Source organism: Schistosoma mansoni (genome assembly GCF_000237925.1).
Source record: "Schistosoma mansoni, WGS project CABG00000000 data, chromosome 1 unplaced supercontig 0326, strain Puerto Rico, whole genome shotgun sequence".
Taxonomy (NCBI): Eukaryota; Metazoa; Platyhelminthes; class Trematoda; order Strigeidida; family Schistosomatidae; genus Schistosoma; species Schistosoma mansoni.
This window is the reverse complement of record NW_017385997.1, coordinates 28,941-44,799: the sequence shown is the minus strand read 5'-3', so window position 1 is coordinate 44,799 and position 15,859 is coordinate 28,941. Positions and strand designations below refer to the sequence as shown.

At 37.8% G+C, this 15,859-nt stretch overlaps 1 protein-coding gene across 1 annotated transcript; it reads left to right on the top strand.

Annotated features, from left to right (window-relative positions):
* Positions 1-6,956: 6,956 nt before the first annotated feature.
* Positions 6,957-13,650, top strand: Smp_197220 (60S ribosomal protein L35, putative; the record flags this gene model as incomplete). Its single annotated transcript, XM_018791648.1, is given in 12 exon segments — positions 6,957-6,987; positions 8,551-8,834; positions 8,868-9,050; positions 9,084-9,186; positions 9,217-9,457; positions 9,492-9,602; positions 9,637-9,744; positions 9,754-9,912; positions 10,947-11,102; positions 11,159-11,241; positions 12,123-12,353; positions 13,596-13,650. Coding segments are annotated over 11 exon segments (1,518 nt in total). The 5' UTR covers positions 6,957-6,987; positions 8,551-8,746.
* Positions 13,651-15,859: the final 2,209 nt, after the last annotated feature.

The following is a 15,859-nucleotide window of genomic DNA, read 5'->3' as shown; positions in this document are numbered from 1 at the left end:
AAACCTGGAAGCACTGGACGGCCATTTCGTCCTATTGTGGGACTCCTCGACTGTGCGCATCCACGACCCCGCCTCAGGAGATTCGTGGATTAGTTGAAGTTAGACATTAACACCGTTGGATGCCGGCCAGCTCAGTGGTCTAGTGGTTAAGCGCTCGCTCACGAGACTGATAGATCCTGGGTTCGAATCTCGCGAGGTTGGATCGTGGATACGCACTAGTGAGGAGTCCCACAATAGGACGGAACTGTCGTCCAGTGCTTCTAGGTTTGCCATGGTTGTCTAACTTAAACTGACTCATGATTTCAACTATATAAAATTACTAAAATCTCCACAAAGCACCCTTCTAAAATATCTTTATCTCTTGAATTCATGAAATTCCAATTTGATAAGTTGATGTTAGTTTTGATGGTGTTCTAGTTTGTAAATGTACTACATTTACTTCAAGAGATATTATTTCCAATACACTCATTAAATCATAACATAACAACGTTGTACTTTTATCGCCATTAACCTTACCACATCAGTAATATAAAACTTTCATTAATTTTTTTTGGATTTGACTTTGAATAGAATCTAAGATGTACTTTTCATCCTTTGTGGAACTCGTCATCTGGATGCGTCGGTATTTCAAAAATTGTATATTTAGTCAGACCTTAAACAAGAACTTATTACTACAGCTGATCTTCTAAGCCTGGTCAACTAGCAAATTACCCAATTGTTATAATACTTTTTGGGTTATGAAGGTTTATATTATTTCCTATTGTTAATATCCATTTAACAACTTTAATCAGTCTTTGTTAATAATCAGTTATTTATTAGTATAGGATTGTGTAAATAATTGAATTTTATTGAGATCACTAGCCCACCTAAGTTAGATAATCATTGAAAACCTGGATATTACACTTGTACACCACAGGTTGCTAGCTCAGTGGTTCAGAGGTTGTGTTTTTGTGAAAGAACATGGGTCCTGAGCTCGATTCCAGCTCGCATGATCGTGGATCCTCACTACTGAAGTTCCATGCCGGGACGAAAGTTCGGTCCAGTGCTCCAAGTTTTTCAGTGGTTGTGTAACTTAGATTTATTTATGATCTCAACAAAATCTGTTATGTCTTTTGGGACAATGAATAATAAAGTGTAAGCAGCACCTTTTGACTTTCGCCTTTTTTAAACAGGATCAATTACCTGATAGGAAACCTATTTTGTAAAGAGCTTTATATGGAGAGCTTATTAGATTGACCTTAGGTTAAATAATGGTCAAGACTATTTACAGAACCAATATTTGTTGTCTTCATTAATGAAGCTAATAGGAAGAAGTGGATTGGATTGTTTATTAGGTCAAAGGTCAGCAATCAAGCATTTTTGCATTCATTTTGCGAGAATCATAAACGATTTATCAAATTTTATGTTTATTGACGGATTTGTCACACACGTTGGGCCTTTCCTGTCCAGTTTACGTAGATTATTGGTTGAAATCATGAATTGATGAATGTTAGACCACCTTGGAAAACCTGAAAGCTCTAGGTAACCGCTCCGTTCTAGTATGAGACCCCTCAGTAGTGCACATCCATGATTCTGCATGCACGATTCGGACCCAGTGCCTTCGGACTTGCGCACGAAAGCTTAAACTCTACACCACTGAGCCGGTATCCAATAATGTTTGTGTCTAACTTCAAGCAATCAACAAAATTGTGCGACCATCTTCCATTGTCTGAAGTAGATAACTGTCTCTACCTGACATGGATTAGCTCTACTGGTCATATTTTTTCACTGGAACTCCGAGAATTCCCTCACGAAGTCAGTTATTAGTGAGCATATGGTAATTATCAGTGTGGGGTTGTGGAGATCGTTAAATTTTTGATCGAGATCATGAATCGATGAATGTTAGACCACAAAGAGTTAGGAAAAGCTTTAATAATAATAATCACTTTATTCAATATTCTATGTACTATGTGATATAAAATTCTCAGAATACAATATTTCAACGAGTAACTTTCTTCAATATTAACAGAAACAGAAATACCAAGATACCAGAAATAAGCTTATCTCAAGATAAATAACAATCCAAACAGTCTTTATGAGTACAGACTTTTATAGTACAAACTTCATTTGACTCTAAAAAAATATCTAGATGATTTCCATGTTTTAGACCAAGGTTAACAGTTTATGAATTAAAAGGATGTAGCGCAAGAGTATGGAAAATGGGACCATCGTTCAATGTGAGATAAACACCTATTCATTTTAAAGCAATTAGAATAGTAAGAAACTGGTATACATTTAGTAAGTTCGGTCGTATATTTAACAATTTATTTTGTAGAAGAGGATACATCATGCAATAAAAAGGAGAGAAGTAAGCGAGAAATAATAGCTGATCGTGGTACACTAGCTTGTATGGATGAAGAAGTAGAATACCTTCCGCCACACACAGTATACTGTCCTATTCCAGAAAAATAAGAATACAATCATTCAGTAGATGACTCAGTATGCGGATCATGAGATTGGCATCACGTTTCGTATATGTTGACGGTACATGTTAGAATACAGTGATATAATGCATTACCATTCACTGATGTTTAAAACAATCAGATTGATTAGTTACTTAATTTCGTCGGTATAGCTTTGTGGAGATTATTAAGTTGTATTTGAGATCATAAACCAATCAGTGTTAATGGTTGAGCAATTTCGTGGATTGGTTGAAATTAGACATTAACATCCTTTATTGCCGGCTCTGTGGTCTAAAGATTAAGCGTTCGTATGCGATTTCGAAGTATTGGGCTCGAATCATACATACAGAATCGTGGATGCACACTTCTGAGGAGTCCCATACCAGGACGAAACGGCCGTCCAGTGCTCATAGGCACTCAATTTTCGTTGAAACTTGTTTGAAATAGGTGATTGTAACGAAAAATATTTGATTTTTATTGAAATCGAATTCATTGATTGGGAAATTAAAAACGCTTCTTATGCTAATAGCATCACAATTGTAAGCGCGTAAATAAAGAAAATATAGTGCACTGTCAACTATTCAATCAGATGTTCTGAATAAATTAGACGGATTATTTGAATGAAAATTGGAGAAATATGTAATAATCTATTTTACATGTGAACTTTTAAGTTTGAACTAAACGTTAATTTTAGGGTTAGTATGGCCACTAGATCCCTACTTACTTGCTTTACTTCTCTTGTTTTACTTACTTTACTTGCTTACATATTTACCCTAACTACTTACTTACACACTCACTTAATTACCTACTCACTCACTCACTCAATTACTTAGTTACTTAATCATTTAATAACTTACATACGTACTTGCTCACTTACTCACTCAATTACTTACTTACTTATACCTATTAACCCCCGTGTAACATCATAGGCCGCCCACCAGCGTTCTCCAACCGAATTTGTACCGTGTTTTGCTTCCCGATCGTTTCGAAGGTCAATTCACCCCTTCCTTATCTGCTTCCAATTCTCAGAGCTGTGTGTTTCTTAGCCTCCCTCTCTTCCATTTCCCCTCGCGATTTCAAATTAAGGGTTGCCTCGTGATGCGGTTTGATGATTTCCGTAATGTATGTCTCATTAACCACCTTCATCATCTTTTCCTAAGTTCCTCTTCAGATGGAAGTTGGTTTGTGCTCTCCAACAGTAGGCTGTTGCTAACGGTATCCGATCAAAAGCCATTGAGTATCTTGTGTGGACGGTCGTTCATAAATATTTGTACTGTTTTGAAAATGATTGTATTGGTCCTCCAAGTTTCAGCTTCATTCAGTAGAACTGTGTTGACGTTCGTGTTGAAGATTGTGACTGTTGTACTGGTTGACAGTTGATTTGAGCTGCATATGTTCTTCATTTGTATAAATGCTGTCTTTGTCTTGCCAATTTTTACCTTCACATTTGCATCAGATCCTCCTTGTTCATCGATGATGCTGAGCATTTACGTGAAATTTCCTACCTCATTGACAGTTTCTCGCTCATGTGTGATCGGATCGGTTTACTTCGTGTTGTGTTAAAGAATCTTGGTTTGTTTTTTATGTATTGTGGGGTCTACTGATGCATAGGCTGTTTCTGCTACAGTGTTTGTCTTGACTTGCATTTGTTGGTGTGTATGCGATAGAAGAGTTAGGTCATCTGTGAAGTCTAGTTCGTCTAGCTGCATCCAAGTTGTCCATTTTATTACATGCTTTCCCTCAGATATGGTGATCTTCATAATCCAGTCAACCACCAAAGGAAGGCGAAAGGTGGCAGAGTAAGCATCCTTGTCTTACCCCGGTCCTTACTGGGAATGAGTCTGTCAGCTGCCCTCCATTCACGACCTTGTAGTGTAGTCCATAGTATGAATTTCGTATGATATCGGAGATTTTCTTAACTATTAATGTTCCATAAGTTATTTCCATCAACACTGTCAATTGTTTTCTCATATTCAAAGATATTGATGTTTAGTGACGATTTCCACTCAATAGTTTAATAGCGAACGTTCCTACCCTTCTTCAACCGACCTGTCTGGCATGGTAGGACATAAAAGAACATGTGTTCCAGCCAATAGAGCTCGGTTGACTCATCAATATAGGCCTAAAACATCAATCATCCGTCTGCACTTTATCTGTCATCTCATCTACTTTATCACCCTCAGACGAAATATACACAGGCTACGAACTCCAAAAGACTATCTTGTTCTCCAGTGGCTTGTTCCTATTGTTCACAATAACCATTTTAATCTCTGAAGTAAACCCAAAAGTGTTTATTAGATCTCACCAAACCCACACATATGGTGGTTCATGACCTAGATAAACTGATCTTAGCCTATCAATATTTACTGAGTCAGAGTTTCTTTGTTTTTGTATCGCGAAACATTTAGATTTGAAAGGACCTTCGATTGGAGGGCTGGGTAGTACTTTTATTTTGTCACACCTTATTCGAACGTGCGTGCACTTGTTAAGGTCCTTGGGTACACATGTAGCTCGCGATCGTTCACGAGTAATAATTGGTTTAAGTTGGAACATATGTTCCTGTAGTTGGTCCACGTAACTGTCTAAATCAAGCTTTTTACTGTTGGTATGTAAGTTACTAAACTCACCCGGTAGTCTCAGAGTCGTTCCGAAAACTAACTCCGCCGCTGAACACTGTTAGTCAGCTTTGGTAGTTGTTCGTATTCCCAACATAACTAATGGCAGGGATTCTATTCACTGATTGGGGTTCTAGTGTGCTATACGGGCAGCCTTTAGTTGACGGTGGAAACATTTTACCACCCCACCAACCTAGGGGTGATATACAGTGCAACGTATTCTATTGGAGCCTAGACGTTTAGCTAAGTTGTTAAATAGTTCAGATTCAAACTATGCTTCCCTATCAGTAGTCATTGTTATAAGTGTACCAAAAATGGTCACCCAGTTCTGCATGAAAACCTTGGCCACTGTTTCAGTCATGATGTCTGTTATCGGTATGGCTATTAGAAACCTCTTAAATCTTTCTGCGCATGTTAATAAATACTTAAAACGATTAGGACTCGGTAAAGCAATAACTACAACATGAATAATATGAAATGAAAAACAATATGTATTATTATAAATACGAAAGTTATTTGAAGGATGATCAAAATGTCTACTTTTGTGACCAAGGAAAAAATGATAATAGACAATACAAAGATTAAATTCGTGTTCAAAATAGAGCTCAATAGTTTTTTATCCGCAATTACCCATAGTTCCACCGACAGGAGAAACCAGACTAGAAGTGAATGGGTCTCTACCTTGAAAGCCTGGAAGGTGGGGTGGGGTGTGAGGTTAATTTTTCGAACATATAGATCTTTTTGACAATTAATGCAAAGTTATAGGAAGTATAATCCCTATGCAAAATAAGGAAGTGGATGAATACCCGAGCTTTAATGTTCTGACATTTACTTAGATGTTTGCAGCAAACTCTTAATCAATCAACTTCGGTTGTTATAAAGTCATAATAAGCAACTAACTCATAATTACAAGTAACTGAAAAACTGGCAATACAAAGACTCAAGGGTATTATGATCTATTCATCAGTTATTTCATTGTTTGGATGTTACACCTGACTTCTTTGGGGCAGCATTTTTAATACAGGATTCTGTTTGCGGGGTCTTGTTTCTGGTATAACGTGGATGTGCTAGAACGTGTTGAACGGCGACTGACCAAAATGATGAAAGGTTTCTCTGGTCTATCTTACTAAAACAGACTTAGACACCTCGACCTATTTCCTAAATCTTACCGAAGGTTACAGGACTGTCTAATACTGGCCCACTGCATAACGGACGATGGTCGTCGAATAAATATTCCTTTTTATTTCTATCTAGGATTGATCATCTCAGAAGACATTCTAAGAAACTTCAAAAGCTGAGATTAAATTGTTTACGTCTGAAGTTCCGCTTCTCGCACTGAATAGTGGATTAATGAGATTTTCTGCCAGAAAATGTAATGCCAGTATCTCAACAGTAATACAAATTACAATGATTTATATATGTCGATTGACCTCTTGTCCTTACTGCTGAAGACTGCAGATGTCAGTGGTGAAAGGAAGCAATACAAATGACTGGTGTTAGAGGCAAGCAGTGAGTGAGATCACTAATGTGAATGAGTATGTGAGAACCGTTCAACAAGACAGTGTTTCGATATAACAACGATCTGTTAACAATTTCGGCTCCATTTTGGAGTGTCTACAGGGCAAGTTTTTCGGAAGTCACTTAAAATTATAAGTCATCTATCAGAATTTTTGATATTCTAAGAGCATGATAAGTCCAGTCTGGAAATCGCAGTAAAATTCAGCTGAAAAATAGTCCACATCAGAATCCCCCATATGAATAGCCCGACATAACTTCCTACTGACAATGAATGATGTAAATTTTGAATGATTAAAATAATGTTAGTGAGGGCATTCTCCATAGTGTTTAACTGTTCCAGTCAGATGACGTCGGTTATGAGCGGCAATTCCGGAATAGTCGGCCTTGGCACCATATCGGACTATATCTAAGGGGTTAGTCATCTCGATACACTCCATATCAGTACTTTTGGTTTGTTTTGACTAAGTGCTAAGTTTCATATACTTGACTGTTCACTGACCCGTGAAAGTGGTAGAAAACATGTCACTGCCTATGAATGCCACTCATCTATTTTGAATCGAACGAAGGTGGTGTGGCCACAGCTGGCGAGTTTGCATGGTAAAACAGTGTGTGATTAAACCCAATCTCCTTACTTTGGGGAAAATTTCGTCCACTTTAGAGAAGCCACTGTAGGAACATTTTGGGAGACTTTGAATCTTCCAAAAAAGTTCACAAGCCCTGAACGAATTACTTGTCAGCTGACTACCGACTTTCCCATCGAATAATCAACGAGTGGAATTCACTACCTCATCACGTGGTTGAGGCTCCATCCGTCGACTCCTTCAAAAGAAAGTTGGATCAGCTGAGAGACCATCATTGCCAGGACTAACACAGGCCATCAAGCCTCCTGTCCTTTCCAAACTGAAACTGATTTCCCCAGAACTTTGGACAACTTTAAGGAGACTCATCTATGTTCCATTTAGGGGACATTCTAACGAGACTATAATTTATGGACGAACCAATCAAATTTGCGATAACAGGTCTTGAATTTCGAAGAGAAATTAATCCATTCGTTTGGCTGAATAGTTTTGGCATTACAGCTGATGTCAGTTCGTAGTGAAAACCCTAAATTTGATTCCTAGTTCTAACTGTCAACGTTAAATATTAATTCTAATTCTTCACACTTGTTTTTAACCCTCAAGATCTTTTAGTGTCGCTCAAAGATCGTCCACAAATTATAGTCTAACCGACATCCTGCACACGCCGGTTTCTTGCCAACACTTGCCTGAACTTTTGGGCAACCCGTTGACGTCCTTCAGAAGAACCCCAAGATAATCCATTATCCAGAAAAGCCAACTGACGTAATAACAAGTACCCACAATCTAATAATACGACATTAATGTCATTTCGGGGTAGGCATAGTGACATGAATAGATTCAGACCTGTTGATCTGGAGTTTTCTCGTTTTTATTGACTTGTTTTGTAATCTAGCTAGTCATTTCATTATTTAGTACTAGTTCTAACGACTCGTACAGCATGTTCTCAACGTTGGCTGTCCTTACTAGACACTTGCTGGGGACGATGCATAGTATTCAAAGTAAATTTAAAAATAGTTATCAACATAGTTGTCGATGGCCTCACTTTTAATGGGTTTTTTTGATTTTCTTTAGAGTAAGTTTACAGTTATTAGATTGTTTGGTGTTACAACAACTGTTTGGTTGTATTCACGAATTAACTACCAGTTAAACTAGTTTAATTAGGCTCCAGGAATAGACCAGATTTATTAAATATATCCTCCAGTAGTCGCTACTATTTTTTGTTTTTGGTATTCCTTGAATTATTTTAGTTTTCACTAATCCGTGACTATATATCCCCTTGGATTTATTTTAATATGTTACTTTTCCCTCATCTACGCTTTTGATGTAACATCAACCGTCCATAAAATACTTTGTGCCCCGAGTGTATCATTGTTATCTTTTTGGTGTTTCTTTATCTAGTTTTTGTATGCTTAGCCGTAGTTTGTTCATTCGTCGTATAAAACAGTTGCATATCGCTTTATAAATTAACCCTCAATAATTTTTCCGTTTTCAATAAATTCATGTTCACTACTGTCATTCTACCTTACTAAATGTAATACATTCATCGCACTAATTGATCTTGGTCGCAGCTTTCTCTGTGCTAAACTTGTTTTAGATGGATGTGGCTAAGCTTTTACGCATCAGCAACGAAAAGCAGGCTATCCTTTTGCAACTGTTTGTGGTGTGTGTTGCTGCTATCTTAGGTAGGTTGCTGTTGATTTCCAATTATGATCAAGCTTTTGCTGTTAGGCTGTACTCTGTTATTCGTTTCGAATCAGTTATTCATGAATTTGATCCTTATTTTAATTATCGCACTACACGTTTTATGACTGACAATGGATTTTACCAATTTCATGATTGGTTCGATGATATGGCATGGTATCCACTCGGAAGGATCATTGGAGGTACAATATATCCTGGTAAATTTATGAGATATTCAAGATATTTCACAGGACTTATGATGACATCGTCTTTTATATACTCACTACTTCATGCTATAAATGTTACCATGGATATACGAAACGTATGTGTATTTTTGGCACCTTTGTTTTCAAGGTGAGATTGTATAGTAATTTATCTTCACAGTTTTACAACTTTAGCAACCTTTTTACTGACAAGTGAGATTCAGGACACTAGTTCTGGCCTAATAGCTGCTGCTTTGGTTGCAATTGTACCTGGTTACATTAGCCGATCAGTTGCAGGTTCTTATGATAACGAAGGAATCGCCATATTCTGCATGATATTTACGTTTTATCTGTGGATTAAAGCCGTTAAAACCGGTTACTTGTTCTGGGCTTGCGCTTGCAGCTTAGCGTACTTTTACATGGTATGTTGGTTATTCTTACGTTTACTGATTCTAGGTTTCTTCTTGGGGTGGATACGTATTTTTAATAAACATCATACCTATTCATGTATTAATACTCATGCTTACTGGAAGATTTTCAAGTCGTGTTTATTCTGCCTACTCTACTGTAATATCAGTTGCCTAAACGAGCTTTTTTATAGGTTTACGTTCTGGGTACCATACTGTCAATGCAGATTAGTTTTGTTGGCTTCTCCCCTGTAATATCCAGTGAACATATAGGAGTAAGTTTTTCATTTTTGTCGCCAATTTAGCTTTAGGCTTTCGGGGTGTTTGGATTATGTCAACTTTTCTCCTTTTATACGTACCTTCGTGGGACTTTATCTTCTGAACAACTGTCAACAGTTTTGCGTGTTTTTGGTTTATCATTGTTTGGTATAGCGTTGATTGGTGGTTCTGTGTTGTCAGCTACAGGTAAGCATTGATTTTTCTTAAACTTACTGCGTTGAGAACTTCATCTGTTCATATTTATTGCATACGTTTTTATAAATGGAAGATTAATTGCTGTTCACCAGTAATCAGAAATTAATTTATGGTGTACCAACTAGTTCTTTATGAGTCCCCCGGGTTTATGATGGTTAATGTAAATGAACGTTCACATTAAAACCTAGGAATAACTGGTATTTAGTTAGAAATTGTGCAGGTCAATGCGACAACTGGAAATAAAACACTAACATATTAATGAGATTCATTACAAAACAGTCTATTGTCTGTGTAGCAATATTAGCTAAGTCTAACTGATACTTTACGTTCAGTCGATGTTTTTATGTCTATCATTGGCCATCAACCAATATATTCATTTTTCGGAAAAATCACTCATGATATATTTAACTAGCTTGTGAGTAGACGATCAGACAACTGTGTTCAAGTCTTAGCGTTGAGCAAGTTCTTCATTACTAACACTTATTACATCAGTCCAGGTTGTCAGATCAGATAGACAAGGTAGTGGCAAGAAAACGTCGACAATACGATAGGACCTCAAAAAGGCAAAGTTACAGTTAAGATACGAATTTCTAAGGTTTCAGTAAAACATTTCCGCTTTTTCTTGTAGTAGAATATGATATAGTAAGCTTTTGTATGTTAGTTTGATGGTTGATGGATTCGACCTTTGGGGATTAGGTCATCACCATGAACGTTGTTCAACTTGGTTGAGTGTAGCTTAAAACCTCGTAAAAAAGCCTGTACCTGGTTTCATTACTATGTTTTCTACAAAGCTCTTGTTTGAAATCAGTTTAAAATAATTGATATCGTGTGAAGCTTGCAGTATGAAAAGTGGATTTAGGGTTGATATTATGGTGGTAAACAGAAAATGGTTGTACTTCGGGTTATTCAATATTCTATTTTGATTGTGGTATGAGCTTATATATATATATATATATATATATATAGTAGTTTTGTAACTGTTTATATTTTATAAAGTTGATAGCTAAGTTATTTATATAATTCAGGAAAAATATCACCTTGGACTGGACGATTCTATTCGTTATTGGACCCAACTTATGCTAAGAATCATATTCCAATTATTGCTTCTGTAGCTGAACACCAGCCGACCGCTTGGAGTTGTTATTATTTCGATCTTCATTTCTTAACGGTAATGTTTCCTGGTAAGTTAAGAAAACTTCATTCGGCATGCTAATAACAATTCTCTTTTGATTTTTAGTGGGTTTATACTATTGCTTCCGGAAATTGACAGATGCTAGTATCTTTGCAATAATATATGGCATTACAAGCGTTTACTTTTCGGTTAGTTGCAATAATTATTTGTTATTAGTAGGTACCATAATTATTGGGTTTTTTTGTTGCAATTTTTTCACTGGTGTAAGGGTAGTGATACTACTCGGTTATTCGAACTATTGGTAATCAGGGTTCAAACTTGTAATCTATCAGTTAGGGTTAGGTAGTTTAACAACTAACCCACTGTATTATCTATCATAATCAGGTCTTTTGCTGAACTATAACTGACTTACTATTATTTTTAGTAATCAATAGTGATTATTTATTTATTTATTTAAGCACATAAACATGCGTACAAGGAGGCGCCAACTAGATATGCACCACAGAAATCATTCGACTTGTGTGAGGGTTGGGATACTGCCCGAGCTTCCAAACTAAAGCAGGGGGTTTTCTTGTGCGGCCAAACCTGGAGACTTGACCTAAAGGTCTAACCCACAAGGCAGTGGAGCAACGTCAGGAGATGCAGTCCTGTGGTAACCGGTGACCAACGATTGATTCATACGCCTTTTGTTTCATCAGGATCCTTTAGCCCATGTGCAACATTGGTTTGGAATTAGGGTTTTTTAACTCCCCTAGTTGGATCCTTATAAAAGGACTTTGACATGAAAAGTAAATTCTCTCCATCTCCGGTCGTTCTATGACACTTTATATGGAGCATTCTACTATGGCGCATATACTATAAATAGTATCCCATATTGCTTATTTGTAACTGTGATTTTCTTGTTAATAAATGACTATTGCACTCACTGTACGTTTTAACGAATTATAATAAATCATTCCCCCAATTTTATTAATCCTAGCGCCACGTAATAAGTCAATGAAAAACCTAGTTCCCTGAACTATAGTATATATAATATGATTGTTTTCAAATATATTCTCTAATTTTCTAGGGTGTTATGGTTCGGCTTATCTTAGTATTAGCACCGATAATGTGTATTTTGGGCGCGATTGGAGTTTCTGGAATTTTGAAGTCATTTTCAGTTAATCTTAATGCACCAGATAGTCAAAGTACAAAAACACCAAGTAAACTTACCGCAGCTAATGGATATCCATCTATCCCAAATAGTAATAAACTTTATAAAAATGCAGTCCAAGACTCAACTTATCCGTTCAAAAATACAGTAAGTTGATATCTCTTTGTTTCTGGTTAAAACACATTCTGATAATAAAGTACTATCATTTACTAGGTCAAAGCCAAGACCATCTAGTTTCGTTAGGATAACCTTTATAAGTCGTAGTCTGAAGATCGTTTGGATTACTACATTTGCACTCATTTTTAATATCCATATAAACTTAATTTCCGTGCCACTCGTTCATTCTTCTACGGTTTTCCAGTATTATTTATTTATTATTTAAACACATAAATATTGGTACGAAAAGCACCAGATAAATATGCGCCTCACAAATCTCATTTGATTTGTGTGAGGGCTGAGATACTGCCCAGGTGCCCAGACTGAAGCAGGTGGTTTTCTTAGGGGACCACACCCGGAGACTTTGACCTAAAAGTCTGATCTACAAGGCAGTGGAGCATCGTGAGGAGATGCAGTCCCATGGTAGCCGGTGACCAACAATAGGTTCATACGCCATTCTTTCCTTCAGGATACTGGAGTCCATGTGCACTATTGGTTTGGAATCAGGGTTTTCCAACTCCCCTAGATGGACACTTCACATCCACCAACCCGGTTAAAGCGCCGGACATTCGCTCTTCGTCCTCTCATTTTCGTAAACAACAGTAATTCCACGAGAAGGCAGTGAGTAGGACTTCCCTGGTAGAGGCTATATATTCGCGTGGCCATGTGAGAGCATTTTGAGAGGGAGAGCGGACTCTCCCCACTCTCGACCGTACCAGGGCATTTGGGGGCTGGGATATTATTTCTTCTACTCCTTTTACCATGTAAATGTCGTCTTTGTATTAATATGAAGTGTCGTAACTCGAATTAAAACCTGCGCTAGATCCTTCTTCGGTCACTGATGAAAAAAGCAGAGGCTGTCTGAAAACACTATCCGAATCAATTACTTCTTTGATACACTTTTAATTTCCAGTTTATATTTAATAATGATTTTACCGACAAACGGGTCGAGTAGAAATGGGATCACCATTCGGCCTACTTTTAGCTGATTGTTTCACAGTCAATCTTAAAAACTCTACTTAGATCCACCATTGATAGTTTCCATTTTGACAAAACATTCAAATGATACTTTCAAAATTTGTCACAAAAAATTCGAACTCAATAACAATGACATAATGGTAAGCAGAGATGGATAGTGGCTAGCAGTGGAATCCAGGACGCGCGTCTCGTCCTATTTGGGACTGGTCAGCTGGATGTACCTGCATCTCAGAGTTGATGTTCACTCTGGGACTCGAACTCAGTACCTTCCGCTTCAAACGCCATCGAGTTATCCACTCGGCCACTGAGTCCTGATATCTTTGGTCCTTTCAGAAAGGAATGTTTATATAATGTAATGGTAATTTGTAAATATCGAACTTTTTTCTATAAAAAAAATATAAATCAGCATATCTTCTATGCTTTTTTTTTCTCAATCCTTACAGGTAGCTTCATTTATGGTTCTGCTTATGTTGTTTCTATTAATACTATTCACTAGGCATTGTATATGGGTTATATCATCGTCATATTCTCATCCATCGATTGTATTAGAAACTGTAGATAGTTTTGGTAAGCTATAGGAAATCTGAAGCGAGGGAGAGCAGCAGGCCCTGACAGGTTAACTCCTGAGATTTTTAAGGATGGTGGTCCAGTACTAGCAGCGAGATTGACTGAGGTCTTAGGTAGAATCTGGGAACTGGACGTAATTCCATCTGACTGGTCCCAATCACTGATTGTGCCAGTCTATAAGAAAGGACAAAAGTCCTCCTGTGACAATCACAGAGGAATCAGTTTGACTAATATAGTGTCTAAAATATTAGCTTCAATAATACCTAGGCGCCTAACCAAAGCTCGTGAAGAGCAGACTAGAGAAAACCAGGCTGGTTTTCGACCTGGACGTGGTTGCATAGACCAGATATTCACTCTACGTCAGGTCCTAGAACATGGACATACATTCAGACGTCCCACAATAGTAGTATTTCTTGAGCTTAAGGCGGCATTTGACTCCGTTGATCGTGAGGTTCTATGGCAGTGTTTGTTACTGAAAGGAGTACCAAAGAAGTACATTAACCTCATCAAGGCTCTCTACTCGAACACAACTGGTCGAGTTAGAGCCTATGGCGAACTGTCATCAGAAGTGGTTACCTCAAGTGGTGTTCGTCAAGGCTGTCCACTCTCCCCATTCTTGTTTAACTTTGTCGTTGACATGCTTTTAGAGATAACACTTTCATCATCTCAATCTCCAGGAGTTGAACTTTTACCGGGAGGCTCACTTGTAGACTTAGAATACGCCGACGATATAGTTTTATTTGGCGAAGACGCTGACAAAATGCAGAGTCTTCTGACCACCATAAGCAACAATGCAGGCATGTTCGGGATGCGATTCTCTCCCTCGAAGTGCAAAATGTTACTTCAGGATTGGGTTGCATCGACACCTGAACTAATGATAGGGAGTGAAGTAGTTGAGCGTGTCGACCGCTTCACTTATCTTGGGAGTCTCATCAGCCCTTGTGGTCTGGTGTGGGACGAAATCTCAGCACGGATACAGAAGGCTCGTCTAGCTTTCGCCAACTTGCGTCATTTATGGCGTAGGCGAGATATCCGTCTAGCAACCAAAGGACGGGTTTAATGTGCAGCAATTCGTTCCGTCCTACTTTATGGCAAAGAAACATGGCCGATAAGAGTAGAGGATATTCGTAGGCTACTAGTATTCGATCATAGATGTCTTCGAAGTATTGCTCGTATATCCTGGGACCACTGAGTAAGTAATGCAGTTGTTAGGAAACGGGTACTAGGAAAGGATGGCAAATCGATTGATGAAGTAGTGAAAATTCATCAGTTGAGATGGCTGGGATACGTGTTACGTATGCCCAACCACCCACTGCCCCGACGTGCAATGTTCCATGGTGTAGGATTAGGTTGGAAGAAAGTTAGGGGCGGACAGACCAAACCTGGCACAAATCCATGAAGTCACTAACAATTGGACTGGGCCATGTTGGTAGGTGTAGACTACCTGGTTGGGATGCACGAGATGATAGCAATCGATGGTTAGAGACCTTGAATGATATGGCTCAAAATCGTTTGCAATGGCGAAGGTGCAACCACTCTTTGTGTTCTACCAAATTCTAATTTTCTGAATTCTTCATGTCTCTATCTTTTTTCTCTTTCCAAATTTATTTCACTGTATTATACTCCTTCAATAACATCTTCAAACCCTAATCTTTCACATGATGCTTATACTCTTACTACTTCTACCACTATAGGATTTGAATCGACAACTTCATCTCTGAGCTAATTTGGTATGGCAACTCGAACTGATGTACGTACGTACGAAGTTCTACGTTGTGACTGACTGACTGAGATATCATCAGGTAAATGTAGTGGATATAGCTATATCCTTACAATAAACCGAACATTATTTTTATAACCTGTCACCTAAATGATTTATTGAACAGCTCAACTGAGAAACATCCTTGCTTAGCAAAAGAGTTATTCTCATTTCACAATTAAAAAAAAAACACTGACA